Below are 18419 nucleotides of genomic sequence, written 5' to 3'. Positions count from 1 at the left end.
CATGTAAGAGGATGAAGAGAGCACATCCAGCCAGTCACAGTCAGAGAAACGGGACTACACTGGAAAAACAGGCCGAGCTCGAACATCTATAAACAAAATTGTTGATGACAGCAGCACAGCTGATATTTCTCTCCAAGATGGTGTCACAACCAAACAGGAACAGACCAGATTAAGCTACTATGAGGAAAAGCAGAGAGAGCAGAATGTTAGAGATTGAACTAACAGATTCTGCAGAGTGGAAGATAGAATGATGAAATAGGGTACCTTTGTCCTCCAGCAGTCTAAGCCTATAGCAGCATAACTATAGAGATGGCTCAGGATAACCTGAGCCATCTCTAACTATAAACTTTATCAAAAAGGAAAGTTTTAAGCCTACCCATAAAAGTAGACAGGGTGTCTGCCTCACGGACTAAAACTGGTGGTTGGTTCCACAGGAGAGGAGCCTGATAACTAAAAGATCTGCCTCCCATTCTTTTATTTTTAATTCTAGGAACCACTAGTAAACCTGCAGATTGAGAGCGAAGTGCTCTGTTAGGAACATAAGGAACAATCAGATCTCTGATATAAGATGGAGCTTGGCCATTTAAGGCTTTCTATGTGAGAAGGAGGATTTTAAACTAGCAGTTTTACATGAAAATGTGCTACTTTATATTTTTAGTAGCGACTCCCGCTAACAAGAAAAATTAAAAGTTTGAGATATTTCTAAGCACCAATTTAATACCAAAATAAAATATCAGTGGTTTGTTATTTTATTAAAAAGAGACTGATTAGATCCATAGTAACATCTTTTTTTTTTTTTCTCTGTAGGTGCTGAGTCCTTTCAGTCTCAAGTCCATAACCAGCAGTGAAATCTTCAGCAGTGCTTCAAACTCTCTACAAGTGATTCCTTCTTCCTCCACCTCTCCTCCAACCTCATCATCCACGTCTACCCTCCACCAGCTCAACAGCAACATCTGGCAGCTGTGCATCCAGCTGGAGGGCGTGGCGTGCTTCGCCCAGGCTCTGCGGCGGGACTTCCGCCCTCTGCTGATGACGTCGCTCTACCCGGTTCTGGAAAAAGCCGGCGAGGAGACCCTGTTGGTCAGCCAGGCGGCGCTCAGCACCATGATTGACCTGAGCGAGGCCTGTGGCTACTCCTCCCTGAAGGAGCTGATCAGCGACAATTCGGACTACCTGCTAAATGACGTATCGGTGAACCTGCAGAGGCTCAGTCAACACCCTCAGGTACAGCTGCTGCAGAATAAAAGGTTAAACGCATCTGTCCAGGTCTTTCTAATCTTGTAAGGTGTTTCTCCTATCCTGTTGACCAGGCTCCACGGGTATTAATGGTGATGCTGGCTCACTCGGACTGTAACCTGCTGCCCCTGATCAGGGACGTAGTGCAGGATGTACTGATGGCTCTGGATCTCAGTTATGACCACACAGCTCCTCTCTTTATATCTGTACTGCACACGCTCATTAAGGCACTGGGTAAGGATACATAACATAATCTGACCTATTACACATGTCTGGAGGAAGTGCCTCCATGAACACTTTGCCATGCCGGTTATGTTGGTGTTTTTATTCCCTTTAGCCAGGTGGTTTCCTCCATCACACCATAGGACCACTAAGTCGCCCAGTTTCAGGGCTTCTGCTGAACAGGAAGATTTCGACATTTGCCAGTTCCTGCTGGATTACCGCAAGCAGAAGGAGTTAGCAGAGGGAGTTGGGATTGAAGTGGATGAGGATGAAGACCTCGGTAATAATTGGAGATTGTCTCACTGTCTGTGCAGTTATGGGATTTATTGGAGCTGGGCGATATGCAACAAAATAATACCTCCACATTTTTGACACTAGATGGTGATATATATAGTATTTATCTAATTTATCTTAAAAAAAATAAATAATTTTGTTCTAACTTAGAAATATTCTCCAGCCCTAGTATTTATGTTTTCCAGATTAGGTTAGAGGTTTAACTCTAATCAAGTTATAAAAGCAGGACTGAAGCAGGCAGCTAACTACACCGTGTGTCTCCAGAGGTCCCTCCTCCTGCAGAATGTGACGATGCTGAGGATCCCGGTGGTCCTGATGTGAAAGCAGAACTTCCATCACACCTCAGCATCACTAAAGAGGTCATGGAGCGCTGCATTCACCTGCTGTCCGACCCGAGCCTCAGGCTTCGACTTAAGGTGATGTTTTGACAGTGAGGAAATCATTTATAAATAAATATTGCATATATAATCAAATAGAGGATTTATTACATTTTATAACATGATTATGACATTAATGGGGCATTTATAATATGACTTTTGTTCTTGATATACTGTAGGAATTGATACGTGAGAATTATTTATTTTGATTATTCATTATTTTGAGTTGTTATATAACTTAAAACTTCTGATGTGTGAGGTCAGCATTTTTATTGGGGAAGCGTTAAATAATTCATCCTGTTACTTTTTATTTGGTGTTTTTGATAATATGATTTTTTGATGGACAATTTATTTTTCACAATTTTCTGAATCTTAACTAATTATCACTAGAAATATATTCAAGTGTATTTATTTAGAAAATTTCAGGGAGCTGACTAAGTACTAATAGTGCTTCTTAAGAGTTCTGGTCCTTCAACAACTATTTAGAAAATTATTTGATGAAAATGTGTATTTTTAATGAATTTTAATATTGGGGTCTTTATTCACTCATACTTAAGTCGGGTTTTCTCATTTTTTTCTAAAATAACAAATATGTTAGGGGACATGAGGAATGCTTATTGTTGTTGACATATTGCTGATCAACAGATAATATTTTAGTTATGATTTCATAAACTGTGTTTTTACTCATTTTTTTAATATATACTAAACACCATTGAAAGTAAATTGAGCATTTTTTGTGGAAAAATGTCAAAAAGACAGGTACTTATCTTAACAATAGTGTTCTGAAAATATTAGGGGAATTTTATGATTAATTAGGGATTATTAATACATTTCTATATTCAGTTCTTTATTTGGTTCTGCTCTTTAAAGAAGTTTTTTTTTTTTTTTTTTACAATAATGCATTTAGGGACAAGTTAAAATCTTTACACCATTGCAGACATGGTAGTGGTTAATGGAGAATATTTGCTCATATTTATATTAGGGTTGTCACAATACTAAACTTTTCAACTCGATACGATACTAAGGAAAATATTCGATACTCGATACCATTTTCGATACCACAAGGATAAAAACAAAGACTCCAAAATTCTACAGAAATATTTTCATTAATAAATAAAATACAATAAATAAACACAATAAAGGTTGTATGCTGTGCACAATATTAAGCAAGCTTGATAAAAAACTTACAAAATTAAAATTGAGTGTTCCTTCCTTGGCTATGCTTTACACACATAACAATGACACTAGCCAAACCGGTTAAGAAACAGAAATAATTCTCAGCAGCTGCACCTCTTTCAAAAAAAAGTCTGAAACTGAAAATTGCACAGAATTATTCAATCACACAGTGTTCTGAAAGTGTATTGTCCTCTATTCTGCACTTTAGATGAATGACTGCTTAGGTGCCACTGGTGGTGGCACTGTATCAATACTTTTAAAAATGAGTATTGTATCCGGATACAACGTTTCAGTGTCGATACTTTTTTGAATATCAATACTTTTGACAACCCTCATTTATATAAACTATGTATACTAACAACGTGACATGTAACAATCTTTTTGTGGTTAAAAAAAACAAAAGCCAGTTTTGGTGTTCTTTCAAACAGTCATAGTATTTCATGATGTTCAAACATTTTTTGGGGGGAATTTTATTATTAAATGTGGATTTTTAAGGGCAGAGGTCATGGATTAGCGAAGCACGATCCGGATTCGGACAAACCTGCTGGCTAATTTGGACCCAACCTGATTTAAAGCATTTATAAATTACTGCATGTTGTCTGATGAGAGTGTCTAATTTCACTTGCGCCGCTTCTCCTGTTAACATGGTAAAGCCCTCTGGTTGTTGATGTTCTTTATTGGGACCCCGTTGATATTTAATTGGTTACCACTGTATTAGAGGATAAAATGAAGTCTTCATATCATAATTCACATTATAGGGGTTCCTTAAAAAGATGTAGATGATGATGATGATGGCTGTAGACATCAAGGATCTCCGACATGATCTGTTTGTTGTACAGTTGAAGACAAAACTATTTAATTGAATATTTTTTTCAGACACTATATTAGTGACCAATCACCCGACTGCACAATGCAAAGAGGCCTTTCTTTGAGTTCACATAGATGTTTTTATCTGTGGGTTTCGCTCCGTTCCAAATTGAAGCCATTCTAATCAATGCAGTGATTCCCACTGAGTCTGTTTTTGTGTCCAAGTCTCGTCCTCCATAGCCGTTTTCCCCTCCACAGCATCTTTAGTATAACTGAATCAGATAAATGATTCACACAAAGTTTCTGTTGAACTGACTGACTGATTGCTGATGAAATAATTCAGCAGTTTGATGCAAAGGAGCAAGGATCCATATAAAAGTTGTAGCTGTTGAGGACTGTGCTCATGTCCTCTGATTTAAAATCAACCCTCAGCCACACTTCCCCCTAAGAGGGCTCATTTTTCCATCCTGTCAATGTTTCTGCTAATGCTCTGTCCTTCCAGTCTTACTTTTTATAGAGTTGTTGATAGTTCATCAGCACAAGCAAATAAACATTTTAAGTGCCACACACAGGCATTTATAGCCCCTTAACTCCTCTACTTGTTTTGCATAAAATCCTGCTTTACTCTGATTGGCCTAAAAAGAAGTCCTATGTAACCAACTTTCTTAAAAAGCTTAATCTTATAAGAAGATAGAGTTCATGAATGCAATTTCATAAATCCAGCTTTTTTGGGAGATCCTCAGAGGTAAGAAAACATTAGTGACCAATGAAAGCACAAAGGTCTGGACACGGCTAAAAAAAATACTAAGACAGAATAATGAAACCTCTGCCTGAGGCAATAGATGTAGATGGGTAATACTGATAGGAACATAACCTAAAAGTTTTACAACTTTTATGTCAGCAAGGAATGATTCTAAAAAGTATTTACTAAAAGATAAAAGAAAAAATGCATGATGCATCTTGGTTTTGCTTAATTTTGATAACCATGTATTGGTGTCCTTAATACATGTAAAAACCTTAATGAAACACTTTCTGATTTTGTAAAGTGACAATATGTGTAAAAGTTCAAGGTGTATGAATACTTTTGTGTTGCGCTTCACAACCTGCGTGATCATAGATTTTTAATTGTTTGCCATGTTCTGTTTAAAGGTGCTGGATGTGCTGGAGCAGTGCGTGTTTGTGCTGAGTGAGAAGGAGGACGAGCTGCTGCCCATGGCTCATCGCTGCTGGCCGGCCCTGCTTCAGAGACTCACTGATGACCCATTAGCAGTGCTCAGAGCCTTCAGGGTTGGTTCACCCAACTTTTCTTTGTTCTAACACATGGCTATCTGATAATCATTTTAAATATTAGCACAAAATATTGTCCAGGATTCTTTTCTGTTTATTTATATAGCGCCAATTCACAACACATGCCATCTCACGTCACTTTACAATCAGGTCATCCAGTCAGATTGGTAAAAAATAAAGTTTTCCATCTAAGGAAAACCAGCTGATTGCATTGAGTCGGTAGGGCATTTACCAAAAGGTTGAGTAGTTTAGTTAATTAGGCTGAGTCACCTCACATTTGTACAACTTAAAAGTTGACCCCTCCCCTGGCAGTTTTGGGTTTGCATGGCGGTGTGTAAAGCTATTCTCTTATTAGCTTATTCTATGGACTTAGTAGAGTACACACTAGAGATTAGGGGTGGAACGGTTCACAAAATCCACGGTTCGGTTCGGTTCATGGTTTCGTGGTCACGGTTTTCGGTTCGGTTTGGTATATGTTGATTGTTACACCAAAATCCCATAAAAATTAATGAAAAAAATTCAAAAAAATGTATGAATTGTAATTATTTTTAATGATCCGCGGAAACCGTCGGTTATTTCCACATGTTTTACTGCTCTCAATTTAATCATCTCGCGCATGCCCTCTATGATCTACAAGGAACTCACAGTGGAGGCTGTAGGCTTTACTTTTTGCAGGCGGTCTGGAGCGCAGTGGGGCGGGGGTTGCTGACGGAGTATGAGGGATTTCGGGGTTAGCCTGACATGTTGGTCATGTTGCTGTTAGCATAAACAAAAGGTGTTGCACAATGCTCGCACACTGTTGCACTTTTATCCACAACTTTCTTTCCACCGTCATCGTAGGTCACTCTAGATGCAAAGTGGTCCCATACAGCAGACCTATAAAGTGCTGCTGGCGCGTCTTCCAACTCCTGTTCTTTCTCACTCGCCATACCCACACAATTCTCCACAACAACTGATTTTTTTCTGCTACACCCGGCTAAGCTGCTTCGCTTCTTCTTCTTCTTGTTTACTACTGGTGGTTGGCTTTGGTCGTAGTACCGCCACCTTCTGCTCTGGAGTGTACATGCTTCACCTATGAGAAAAAGGAGCAGCGCATGAACCGAACGCAACACACGCGAATCGAACCGAGACAGTCGAACCGAACGGTTCGGACGGTTTTCATAAACCGTTCCATCCCTACTAGAGATGGTAATAAAAGCTGGATTACAGCTACCTGATATAAACAAGACCGTCACTGCAGCAAGATGTATTGTACAGAGGGAAGAGGTGGCCTAGTGGTCAGGGCATAGAGCTTGGAATCCTGAGGTTCTGAGTTTGAGCCCAACTCCCACAGACTGCTACTCTTGCTCTCTGAGCAAAGACCCGTAACCCCCAAACTGCTCCTCCAGCACCCCACGATGGCAGCCCACTGCTCCCCGAGGGGATGAGTTAAATGCAGAGGTAAATTTCTCCAATGTGAACTCAATAAAGTTCAATTATTATTATTATTATTAAATTTCTGCCACAAACCGCACCGCATCAGCCTTTTACTGTCAAATAGTCATCATGAAAAAATCAAAACTCGTTAATGCCCTAGCACGTAGAGGCAGTAGATATTCGCTTGCATTGTGTTGTTGACTGCAGCAATCCCTCACACTGAGCAGAATCAGGCTCAGTGTGAGCAGCCTTTGGTCAAGGCCGACTGGGGCTCAAGGAGAAACAGTCATAGTAAAATAACATAGAAGCATTGATCCATAAGAAATTTCTATGTTGGGTAACTGGGTAAAATGTAACTACATTCAAAGGTTTACATGGTAACACCCCAGCTTATTTTTCCCTCCAGGATGGTCCCACAACCGAAAAGGACCAGACTAAATGAAGCTACTATGATGCAAAAAGCAGAAAAAACATTAATTTAAGGGTTGAACTAATAGATACTGCATGTTTATGAATGACGAAAAGTGGTCCCTTTGTCCTCCAGCAGCCTAAGCCTTTAGAAGCTGAACTATAGAGCTGGATCAAGACACAAGAGAAAGCATACAGAGAAAATCCAAAGTTCAACTTTACAAAGCTTCCAAAGCTTGACGAGGATTGTGGAAAAAGGATCCATTATCAGCCAGAATTTCTTGGAAAGCCTTAAAATGAGTTTTTAAAATATGTATTCAAGCAAAACAGAGAACATATTTTTAGTGGCCTCACCTATGTTGTCATAGCTTTTTCAAGCCTTGAATATGTAGTATCTAAAGAGATTTGCACTTGTTGAACCCTTTGAATTTCTCAACTGTTCCATGTTAGGTGCTTTGTACACTGGGAGAAACCTGCGGTGACTTCCTGAGGAGGAGGGTTTCTAAAGAGGTCCTCCCCAAGCTGAGCTCCTCATTGACACGGCAGGCTCCCATTAGCGCCAAGGCCGGGCCCGTCTACACCCACACCCTGGCCTACAAACTGCAGCTGGCTGTGCTGCAGGGGCTGGGCTCATTGTGTCAGAGACTGGATCTAGGTAAGCAACCAAAAAACACCTGCAAAGGTTTGATGGGACACAACAGAACAGTACTGTTTGTTTGAAACTAATGTATAATAGAGGATCTCTTTAGGCCCGAGTTATTTATTGGTGTATTTTTAAAGAAATGTTCAAATAGTTGGGATGAACACTAATGTGTTCAATTTATATTTTAAATTGGAAAGCTAGATAATTATAAAGAAATATAAGAAAACCAGTTTATTTTAAACCTATTATCAAATATTTGTTTACGTTTGGCTCAGACTAGTTTAGAGTTTCAGCAGATTTGGTATTTTATAGGTATTTTGAAACCATGTGGTTCTATTCCTCTACCATTAGATGGCAGTGTAATATAACAGTATAAATGTAGCAGAGCTTCTTTGTGTGTTTACTGGTGTATGAAGCTAAGATTTTAGAATTTACCTCCTTTGAAATTTAACCCAGAGGCGCAAACCTTGTTCTGTTAATGTAACCAGGATTACTGGTGTTGTGAAGAAGGTGATGCTTTCCATCAGTCAGCATCTCCTCAGATTTTTTGACTGGTATGCTGTTGTATTTAAAAAAAAAAGTAATTATAAATTCAATTTGCTCTCATGCATAAACCATAATTGAAAATCATCAGTGAAAATGCCTAGAGGCTGTGGCAGCACTTGGGTTCAGCATATTTTAAAGATGACTGAAGATTCAAAGCACAGCCAGCTGAGCCAACAGGATGCCACTGAGTCCTCAGCTGCGCACTCAGTAACCTCTGCAAAAGACCCGTCCCTTCTAGAGCTCCATTATACAACCATAAACAAAGCAACGCTGTTAAAGGGAAAATCAGCAAACAAGGACCCTAAAGATAGTAAACCTGTTCCCCTTATCGCTGTAGTTAAGTCTTAAGTTTTTGTCCAAAAAAATCATCCTATACTTTTCATTTGTTTTGGGTTTCTTTTTTTTTCTTTTTTATCATTTGTACCATTAACAGGATTTTAGGGTCCAAATTAACTTGAAATCAAAGAGAAAAGGAAGTTATGTTAGCTAATAAATGTATAATACTGGCCCATTTCCATCCACTGGCTATACCTGCTTCTCCATTTTAGGGTTGCAGAGGGTCATTGTTGGTGGAGTTACACCCTGGATGGATTCCCAGAACATTAATGGGATGCACACTATAGGACCAGAATTATTTGGTCATGCATTCAAATAATAGAAATCAGTTGTTTCAATCACTTTAAGGCTGATAGGTGTATAAATGCAAGTGCTTGAGCAGGCAGAGCATTTTAACAAACATTTGGGATGAAATAGAGCAGAGACTGAGAGCCGGGTTTTCTCATCCTACATCATCTGTGACCCAACAGATGTGGTTCTACAAGAATGGTGAAAAATACCCTTAAACATGCTCCTTGTCAACAGCCAGAAGAGCTTAAGCTGTTTAGGCTTCAAAGGATGGACCAGCATCATATGAGACCCTATAGATATGATTAATATGTGAGTTAAGGTAGATGAGTGACTTCTGGCAACAACATGTATAACCATCTACACACACACCCAAGGAAAGTTAAGAGAGTCCAATGAACCTGGAAGTTTGTTTGAACTAGATCTGGGGCATAGCACCTCTGCTTCTTTCTATATAGAGTTTGGACATTCTTGCAGGCATGGATTTTCAGCCAGACATGTTTAATAGCTTTAGAGTTGGATTAAAACTGTAATCCTTCACAGAAGTATAAAACTTTGAACTTTTACTCATATTGTTTTAGTTAAAACATTTGTTGGTGTAATTTGCTCAGGATGTGACATCATTACTTTCCAGAATTTAAGTTTTTATCAATTGTTAATGGTTTCGCCAAAAATTTTAATTGCAGTTTTTTAACCATTCTAAGGGTTTTTTAAGTTATTATTACTAACTAAAAGCATGGAGATATTTTACTCCACAGTTTTATTACTTTTGTGAGTAATAAAGCTTGCTTGCCATAAGTCTATGGAGCTAAATTGGAGCCATAAAATGTGTTCAAAACATGTTTTTATTAAAATAAATAAGTAAAAATGACTTCCTTCTATGATCATTCATGGGTCAGCACACTGGCCGCTAGTCTCTCTTCTCCCTTCTTCGTGGAGTTAAACCCACTTAATCACCTAAAAAAACTGTGTTTTGTTAAAATGTGTTTATATTGCAATTCATTTCCTTGTCCTGATTTTGTTATAATTTCTTAGAAAGGGGAATTTCGGGTTCTCTCTATCCTGGAGAGAAATATCAGCTGTGCTGCTGCCATCCACACCTTTGTTTATATATGTGTGAGATTGGCCTGTTTTTCATTATAGTCTTGTTTCTCTGACTGTGACTGACTGGATGTGCTCTCTTCATCCTTTGACGTGGGAGCTGGCTCGTAGCTCGTCTGCCTGGCTGTGTGTTTCTATGACAGGACCACCTTTTACAGTTGCCTTATGTATCTCTGCTTCAGTCTCCTTGAACCCCAGTTGGCCTCGGCAGATGGCCGCTCACACTGAGCCTGGTTCTGCTGGAGGTTTTTTCCTGTTAAAAGGGAGTTTTTCCTCTCCACTTTCACTAAAAGCATGCGCAGTGTGAGGGTTTGACTTTGAGTCAACGAGTTGATGCAATCAACTGGTTTTCATTAGATCGATAACTTTGATGTCACTTGAGATGAGTTGTGTTGTGAATCGGTGCTATATAAATGAAATGAACTGAATTGAATTGATCAATGTTAATTTTGCCATGAAGCTTACTGGTTTGCCTGTAGGCCAAAATGTTCAAATGGTCTCAGAGGACCGGAAAAATGTCTGCTTTACTGTGTCCTAAAATAATTTTTGGAAACAAACCTAGACAATTTTGTAATTATTTTGATACTTTTAATACCTGATATGACCTTAAATGCATGACTGATGGTTGTTCTTTCAGCAGGAGCTCTGCTTCTGAATGCTGCTTTATAACCAAGTCCTACTTTAAGTGTTATTTGGTTTCCATGATTTCTGTTCTTCACTAAAGTCCCCTTAGAAACTTTTCAGGTCTTCACAGAAGAGCTGTAACACAGCTAGTAGTAACACACAAAGTAAAACCATGTAATGTTTTACTTCTATGTTATAATTATGCAGCACTTTGTTGTCACCATCACATGAAATCTAACCTACCTTAAAGTATGTAGTTGTACATTTTACAAATATGGATTTTTTTTTTTTTTTTACGAGAAATGTAAAACCTTTTCATGCCTTTATAGATTTTATAGTCGGGTTTGAAGTCTTTGCTCAAGGAAAATAGAGGTTTAAAGTCAAGTTGTGGATTTTTTTTCAGCCTGTTCCCCTTTGCAGTGTGGAGGGGAAACGTAGCATTAGGAATGTCACACCCTCAGTTTGAACCTCATCTCTGACAGATGAGGAGTTAGTAGCACCTGACAGCATGACACAAAGATGACAGGACTGTCTGGTTAGCCGCCATTTGGTTTGAAAGTGATGAAAGCCCCTTTGGTTATGAAATGTTATATTATTCTAGTAATTTTTTTAGTAATAAATGTCGATGTAATATCTCATTTAGAGTAAGATTTATGCCTCTTTCCAATATCTTTTCCTTTCAACTGAACTTTAAACTATTCTTGACATTCAGCCTATAAAGGTTTAGATAGCTTGCAGTTTTTAACTTGGGTGTGAAACAGGACTCGTTTGCTATTGTTGGACCAAATATGTTCATGTACAGGTACAGCTAAACAAATAGGATATTGCACAAAAGTGTCGGGCTGAAACAATTAATTAGATTAATCCCGACTAGGGGTGTAAATCACATCCATCATGGCGATTCGATTCAGTATCTATTTCCTGACCCAACGATTCGATTATTTTCGATACTCGAGAATACACCACGATTCGATTCGATTAGTCGGTTAATTTTTTTATTTTTTATTTTTTTACGCCTTACAGGCTAAACAAAGTTTCAAGTTTGAAATAAATCAATGAAAGCTGTAATATCGTTATGCACTTTTTTTAGAAACACCAAATAACAGAAGTAGAAAAGTTGCATAAAAAAATACCGCAAAAATACAGCAGAAAATCAGTGCAATGAGTTCAATTTAATACCTCGGCTCCAGACGTCCCCGCCCCCTCCACAGACGCTCCGCTGCACCTCTCCCAAATTGTAGCTGACCGCAGACAGTGCCGCAGACAGGAGGCCGGCTTGTTTTGTTTTTATGACCGAAATTGTGGAAAACAACTCGTAAAGTTTGACCCGCTAGAAGAGCGAGGTGCGCGAAAATGCTGGGACCTTTTTTCCACCTGGATTTCCGCTCTTTTTGGCACTCATGTCCCTCCGTCGCCGGACTAAACTCGCCCCCACTTCCTCACCGCCTCGGCCTTATCTAGACACACAGCGTGTAGCTCAGACCACGCTTCAATATTGAGCATAATTTAAAAATATCTGTGTCAAGCTCACTGCAACACACTGCTGTAACAGTATAACCAGGAAGCGAGGTAGGAGCGCAAAATAGGTTTAGCGCCACCGCTTCATGGGAGGGAGAATTAGCGAGCACCCAGGAGCAAATGGATAAAAATAGACCGGAGGAAAAAAAAAAACATGAATCGATTCTCTTGCGGACGTATCGATGCATCGGATCGTCGGCTGTCGATGCATCGATACAAAACGATTATTATTTACACCCCTAATCCCGACTAATCGATTATATAAATAATCATCAACTTATTTAGGAATTGATTAATCGTTTAATGGAGTATAGAGACTCTAAAACATGCCTTTAGGTGACAGAGCGACCCACTTAGAACAGGAATTATTGCAATATTGAAACATTTTGCATTTATGATTAAAAAAATATTTTTCATCTTTCAGTATGCTCTTACCAGAACTCCACTTGTTAAAACGTTTTAGTTTCACCTGGTTTAATTTGTTAAAAGTCTTCTTTAAGGAACCTTTAGCTATCAGATTATTAATAAATAAAAATAAAAAAAATCAACAGATTACTGATTATCGATTTGTAAAGTAATTGTTAGTTGTGGCCCTAAACGTGGCATTTTTTGCTAGTCATCTCAAAAGGTAAAACTTGGATAGAAACACATCAAATTATATTTTCCAGGCCATTATTTCATATTATGTTGATGATTGTGGTTCACCAGGTGATTAAAAACTTCAATGAGAGAAGAAAATAATTTCCTGAGCCTTTAAAATGTTTCTAGCTCCGGGTCAGTAGGCTACATGGTCATCGGGAAAACAACTTAAGACTTAAGGCTTGAAAAAGTGCAATCCTGGCAACGGGACCTGAAGTTTTTTCTTTATTTTAAAAAGACGTTTTGCCTCTCATCCAATTGAAGAAGGCTCTTTGATGAGAGGTGAAATGACTTATATAAAACTGTCAAGTTGCCTCGACTGAACTTTTTCAATCTGCACCATGAGCTGGATGACTGAGAATCTTCACAGACTTCACAGATATGAGGAAGATGGCCGTCAACACCCTTTACAAGGAGTGTGAGCCAATAAAGGTAATTGCCGAAGAAGCTGATTTACTGTAAAATAACCATTTCTGAAAGTGAAGAAATATTTCACTTCCACACCATATTCTATTTTCTCTTTTAAAGTACTTGTATATGAGTCACTGTCCATCCTTGATCAGTCATCCAAGCCATCCATTAGTTTGTCCTTCAGCTCTGTTCAGCATCCCTCCCTTGTCTCCGTCTTCCTGTCTGTTTTTAATATGTTCTTCATTTAAAACCAGACTTGTGTAGAATTATCTATAATAAATGAACTAATACCTGCATCTTTGACTCTGGAGTTTAGATTTTATAAAACATTGAATTGTTATTGAATTCTGGTTGCAAACTTTGTTGACAGTGTTTTGAACATATTTTCCAAAGTGCGGTTTACAGTATTAGGGAGTTAAGTTGTTCATGAAAACCAGCATTGCTGACTGACGAGTTTCAAATTAAATCTTGAACACTGACTGACTGAAATTGGACTGTTCTTCATAAAAATTCTGTAGGAAATCCAATACGGCTGCCTTGGGTATCAATATATTAGTACACTGATGGCTTGTATACACTAAAATTTTCATAAATACAAAGCCTGATTTATTATTAGTGTTGCACCGATACTAGTATCTGGCGGGGCCCCGATCCAGCACTAAAATGGTGGTATCGGTATCGGCGAGTACCAACAAATAGGGCACCGATAGCATTTTGAGAGCCAAAAGTTTATTCAACTATTGTCACCCATTCCAGATAGTTCTACTGGATTCACTTTGTATTAGTCTTTTTCCTGATTCACAAAGGTAAGCAGCAGCTTGACAAAGCCATGATGGCAATTATTTTACATCCAAGTAGTATACAGTTCTTTATATATACACACACACATCAATTTCAAACAGATGGTATCGGTATCGTCCAATACTGCACAGCCAGGTATCGGATATCAGTATCAGGGCCAAGTAATGGCATTGGCGCAACACTAAATATATCATTGCCTTCCGTCAGCAATATATCTTAAATGCAATACTTCAGATTGCCGAGCTCAAAAACTACAAGTTTAGCTTATTTTTTTTTAGGTAAATTACCAGGTCCATGTTTCAATTGCCAAGCTTAATAAAAAGTCGCATTGTGTTAAAAGCCTAACAGTGAATAAAGCCTTCACCCCTTGCATACCCATTGGAGAGAATTGTAAACCTTATTAAACTGGAACCATGTAAACATCTGTCTTATCAGCCTGAAGAAAGAAAAGGCCATGCTTCCTGTTCTTGGCTTTTCTGCCTAGAACTTAATTCCATTCTCCTCTCTGTCAGAAAAGAAGAGATTTGGTGTTGGAGATGAAGAGAATGTGAAGGAGCAGAAGAGAAACAGTGAGCGGCTGCAGCCACACTCTTGTGAATACCGATTTGGCTACTGCTCACCTCTGGGACACTTGCAGCAAGCCAATTACCAAGCCTTAGTCACAGTGAGAGAAAGGCAGAAACACCGACTGACTGAAGCCAATGATACGTTCCAACCCCAGCGCTACTTTCAGATGCATTGCCTCACAATCTAACAGAGGCTAGCCTTTAGGTTTCTGGTGTTGCTCACCTCTTAGCTGCCCTGCAGAAACCTTGATTCCATAAAAGACTACAGGCTATGAGTGCAAAAGCAGAAAGGGAAAGAAGAAAGGGGATAAAAGCGGTTGCTAAATAATCCCATTTAACTCTGAAATGTGCTCTGGTGCTTTTATTGTCGACTCACAGAAAGCAGGCCTGTGCCAGCCGAGTGTGGGCTGAATCAGTAAATAGAGTAAGCAGAGAAGGAGACAGACATGTTTTGAAATAAGGCTTGAAAGGCAGCCCAGTTTGCAGCTTAGGGAATTGCTAAATGTCTGCTGGGAAAGATGGAAAAAGAGAGAGATAGAGACTGAGAGACGTGGGGGGAAAGGGGAGATGAAAGAATGAAGAGAAGTCAAGTGGAGAGAGGGAGGGAGCAGAGCTGGCAGTGTTATGACAAATACAGCATAAGGAGAGACAAGGAAACAGATGCAGGTGTATCCGAGTACATCAGAGTGGGAAAGTAGAAGAAACAAAGATGGAGGAAAGGAAAGGGAAAAGTCTTTTTTTCTTAAAAGTGGCAGCGTGAAATCTAGCCTGAGGGAAGAGTTTTCCTCAGCCACTGCTGCAGTTTTACAGTAGGCAAAGGTAGAGTCCTAACTTGAAATGCTTTGTATCTTTCTTTTTATCCTTCTGCCCTTTTTTTAAAACAACAATTAAATAATCCAAGAACTGAAATAGCTTAATCTGAGCCATGGTAATACTTAAGGGGTTTCAGAGATTTGTATGTGTGTCCATGTTGATAGAAAATGTCTTTGTTTTTTAGCTGAGGCAGACCTTGATGCTGTCTGTGAAGCCTGTCTGCCCTACCTGAGCTGCAGGCAGCCCATCAAACTGCAAGAAGCTTGTCTAAGGTAAGACTTCCTCGCTTTCTGTAAAAAGATTTTCTTTTCTTACTCTGGGACATTTTGATGCATAACCAACATAAAATTTGAGGGGTTTTTTTAGAGCAAGGAGTATCTCTTCAATATCTCAAAGGTCCCAATAATACCTAAACTATAGCCCCTATTCCACGCTAAGCTCACATAGAGATATTTCAGATGCAGAGTATGAGCCAAAAGGAGAAGAAGGAGGTGGGAAGACATATTATCTGCCAACGATCATAATGAGCTGAATGAGTAAATAAACTAATACGGCCCCTGCACGAGAATCTGGAATGCATTATATACGTTTAACAGAGACCTGGCTGCATCATCTTATCACAAACTCCAACATCGCTCTGTTGTGCTTTCTGACCATACAAGTAGTCTGAGATATAAGAAAAATGGGTGAAAGCATAGAGGAAGGCTAGGCAGTGCTAAAGCAAGAACTCCTCTCTGCAAACCAGATATACAGGTGCTGGTCATAAAATTAGAATATCATGAAAAAGTAGATTGATTTCAGTAATTCCATTTAAAAAGTGAAACTTGTATATTATATTCATACATTACATACAAACTCATATATTTCAGATGTTTATTTTGTTTAATTTTGATGATTACAAATGACAACAAATGAAAATCTCAAATTCATCATATCAGAAAATTAGAATATTGTGAAAAGGTTCAAAATTGATGGCCCCTGGTGCCACACTCTAATCAGCTAATTAACTCAAACCACCTGCAAAAGCCTTTAAATGGTCTTTCAGTCTAGTTCTATAGGCTACACAATCATGGGGAAGACTGCTGACTTGACAGTTGTCCAAAAGACGACCATCGACACCTTGCACAAGGAGGGCAAGACACAAAAGGTCATCGCTAAAGAGGCTGGCTGTTCACAGAGCTCAGTGTCCAAGCACATTAATAGAGAGGCGAAGGGAAGGAAAAGATGTGGTCGAAAAAAGTGTACAAGCAAGAGAGATAACCGCACCCTGGAGAGGATTGTGAAACAAAACCCATTCAAAAATGTGGGGGAGATTCACAAAGAGTGGACTGCAGCTGGAGTGAGTGCTTCAAGAACCACCACACACAGACGTATGAAAGACATGGGTTTCTGCTGTCGCATTCCTTGTGTCAAGCCACTCTTGAACCACAGACAGCGTCAGAAGCGTCTTGCCTGGGCTAAAGAGAAACAGGACTGGACTGCTGGTGAGTGGTCCAAAGTCATGTTCTCTGATGAAAGTAAATTTTGCATTTCCTTTGGAAATCAAGGTCCCAGAGTCTGGAGGAAAAGAAGAGAGGCACTTCATCCACGTTGCTTGAAGTCCAGTGTAAAGTTTCCACAGTCAGTGATGGTTTGGGGTGCCATGTCATCTGCTGGTGTTGGTCCATTGTGTTTTCTGAGGTCCAGGGTCAACGCAGCCACATACCAGGAAGTTTTAGAGCACTTCATGCTTCCTGCAGCTGACCAACTTTTTGGAGATGCAGATTTCATTTTCCAACAGGACTTGGCACCTGCACACAGTGCCAAAGCTACCAGTACCTGGTTGAAGGACCATGGTATCCCTGTTCTTAATTGGCCAGCAAACTCTCCTGACCTTAACCCCATAGAAAATCTATGGGGTATTGTGAAGAAGAAGATGCAATACACCAGACCCAACAATTCAGAAGAGCTAAAAGCCACTATTAGAGCAACCTGGGCTATCATAACACCTGAGCAGTGCCACAGACTGATCGACTCCATGCCACGCCGCATTGCTGCAGTAATACAGGCCAAAGGAGGCCCAACTAAATACTGAGTGCTGTACATGCTCATACTTTTCATGTTCATACTTTTCAGTTGGCCAACATTTCTATAAATCCTTTGTTTTTATTGGTCTTCAGTAATATTCTAATTTTCTGATATGATGAATTTGGGATTTTCATTTGTTGTCATTTGTAATCATCAAAATTAAACAAAATAAACATCTGAAATATATGAGTTTGTATGTAATGTATGAATATAATATACAAGTTTCACTTTTTAAATGGAATTACTGAAATCAATCTACTTTTTCATGATATTCTAATTTTATGACCAGCACCTGTATTATTTTATTTATTTGGTATTTAAACTCCTTGTTATAAGGTAACCTGTAATGAGAACTATGATAAGAAAGGGAACAAAATACCATCTAATATAATATAAATGAAATTTACATAGCTTAGGCTTTATCATTTAAATTGATATGTCCAATTCAAAAATGTTTAACTTTTAAGTTAAATACTTTATTTAAACAAGCAAAATACTCTGAAAACTTTTTCCCCCAAGATTTTTTGATGCTTTGATGGGTTTTTGTTTGTTCAGTTTTTTCAGTCCCACAATTTGAGTCATCGTCTTTGAAACGCAGCAAAGATCAAATAAAACACTTAACTTTTGTTTAACCAATATAGACATGTTAGACATCATTAGAAAGCTTAGATTCTCCACAATTCAACCACCAAGTTCATTTTATGGACACAGCGAGCACCAAAGCACAATTAACACAGATATAGCAGCATTGTAAAACAAAGGAGCTGCGACAACATACTGTACCTTTGAAGATGTCCAGAAGTCTTATTATAAATCCAGTCTTCAGTCATCTTGTTTATACTC

The 18419-nt window shown here is 38.9% G+C and overlaps 1 protein-coding gene across 1 annotated transcript in view; it reads left to right on the top strand.

The window, feature by feature from the left end:
* The window catches only part of tti1 (TELO2 interacting protein 1), a 34995-nt gene that overhangs the window by 14212 nt on the left and 2364 nt on the right, over positions 1-18419 (top strand). Inside the window, exons 7-13 of the mRNA XM_038282062.1 lie at positions 808-1224; positions 1311-1470; positions 1574-1738; positions 2017-2168; positions 5262-5399; positions 7674-7878; positions 15694-15781. Coding sequence (XP_038137990.1) covers positions 808-1224; positions 1311-1470; positions 1574-1738; positions 2017-2168; positions 5262-5399; positions 7674-7878; positions 15694-15781 — 1325 coding nt within the window. The remainder of the gene's footprint in view (positions 1-807; positions 1225-1310; positions 1471-1573; positions 1739-2016; positions 2169-5261; positions 5400-7673; positions 7879-15693; positions 15782-18419) is intronic.

Source organism: Cyprinodon tularosa, unplaced genomic scaffold, assembly GCF_016077235.1.
Source record: "Cyprinodon tularosa strain WSP-4 unplaced genomic scaffold, ASM1607723v1 ctg1039, whole genome shotgun sequence".
NCBI classification, from domain to species: Eukaryota; Metazoa; Chordata; class Actinopteri; order Cyprinodontiformes; family Cyprinodontidae; genus Cyprinodon; species Cyprinodon tularosa.
This window is presented reverse-complemented; position numbering and strand designations above follow the sequence as displayed.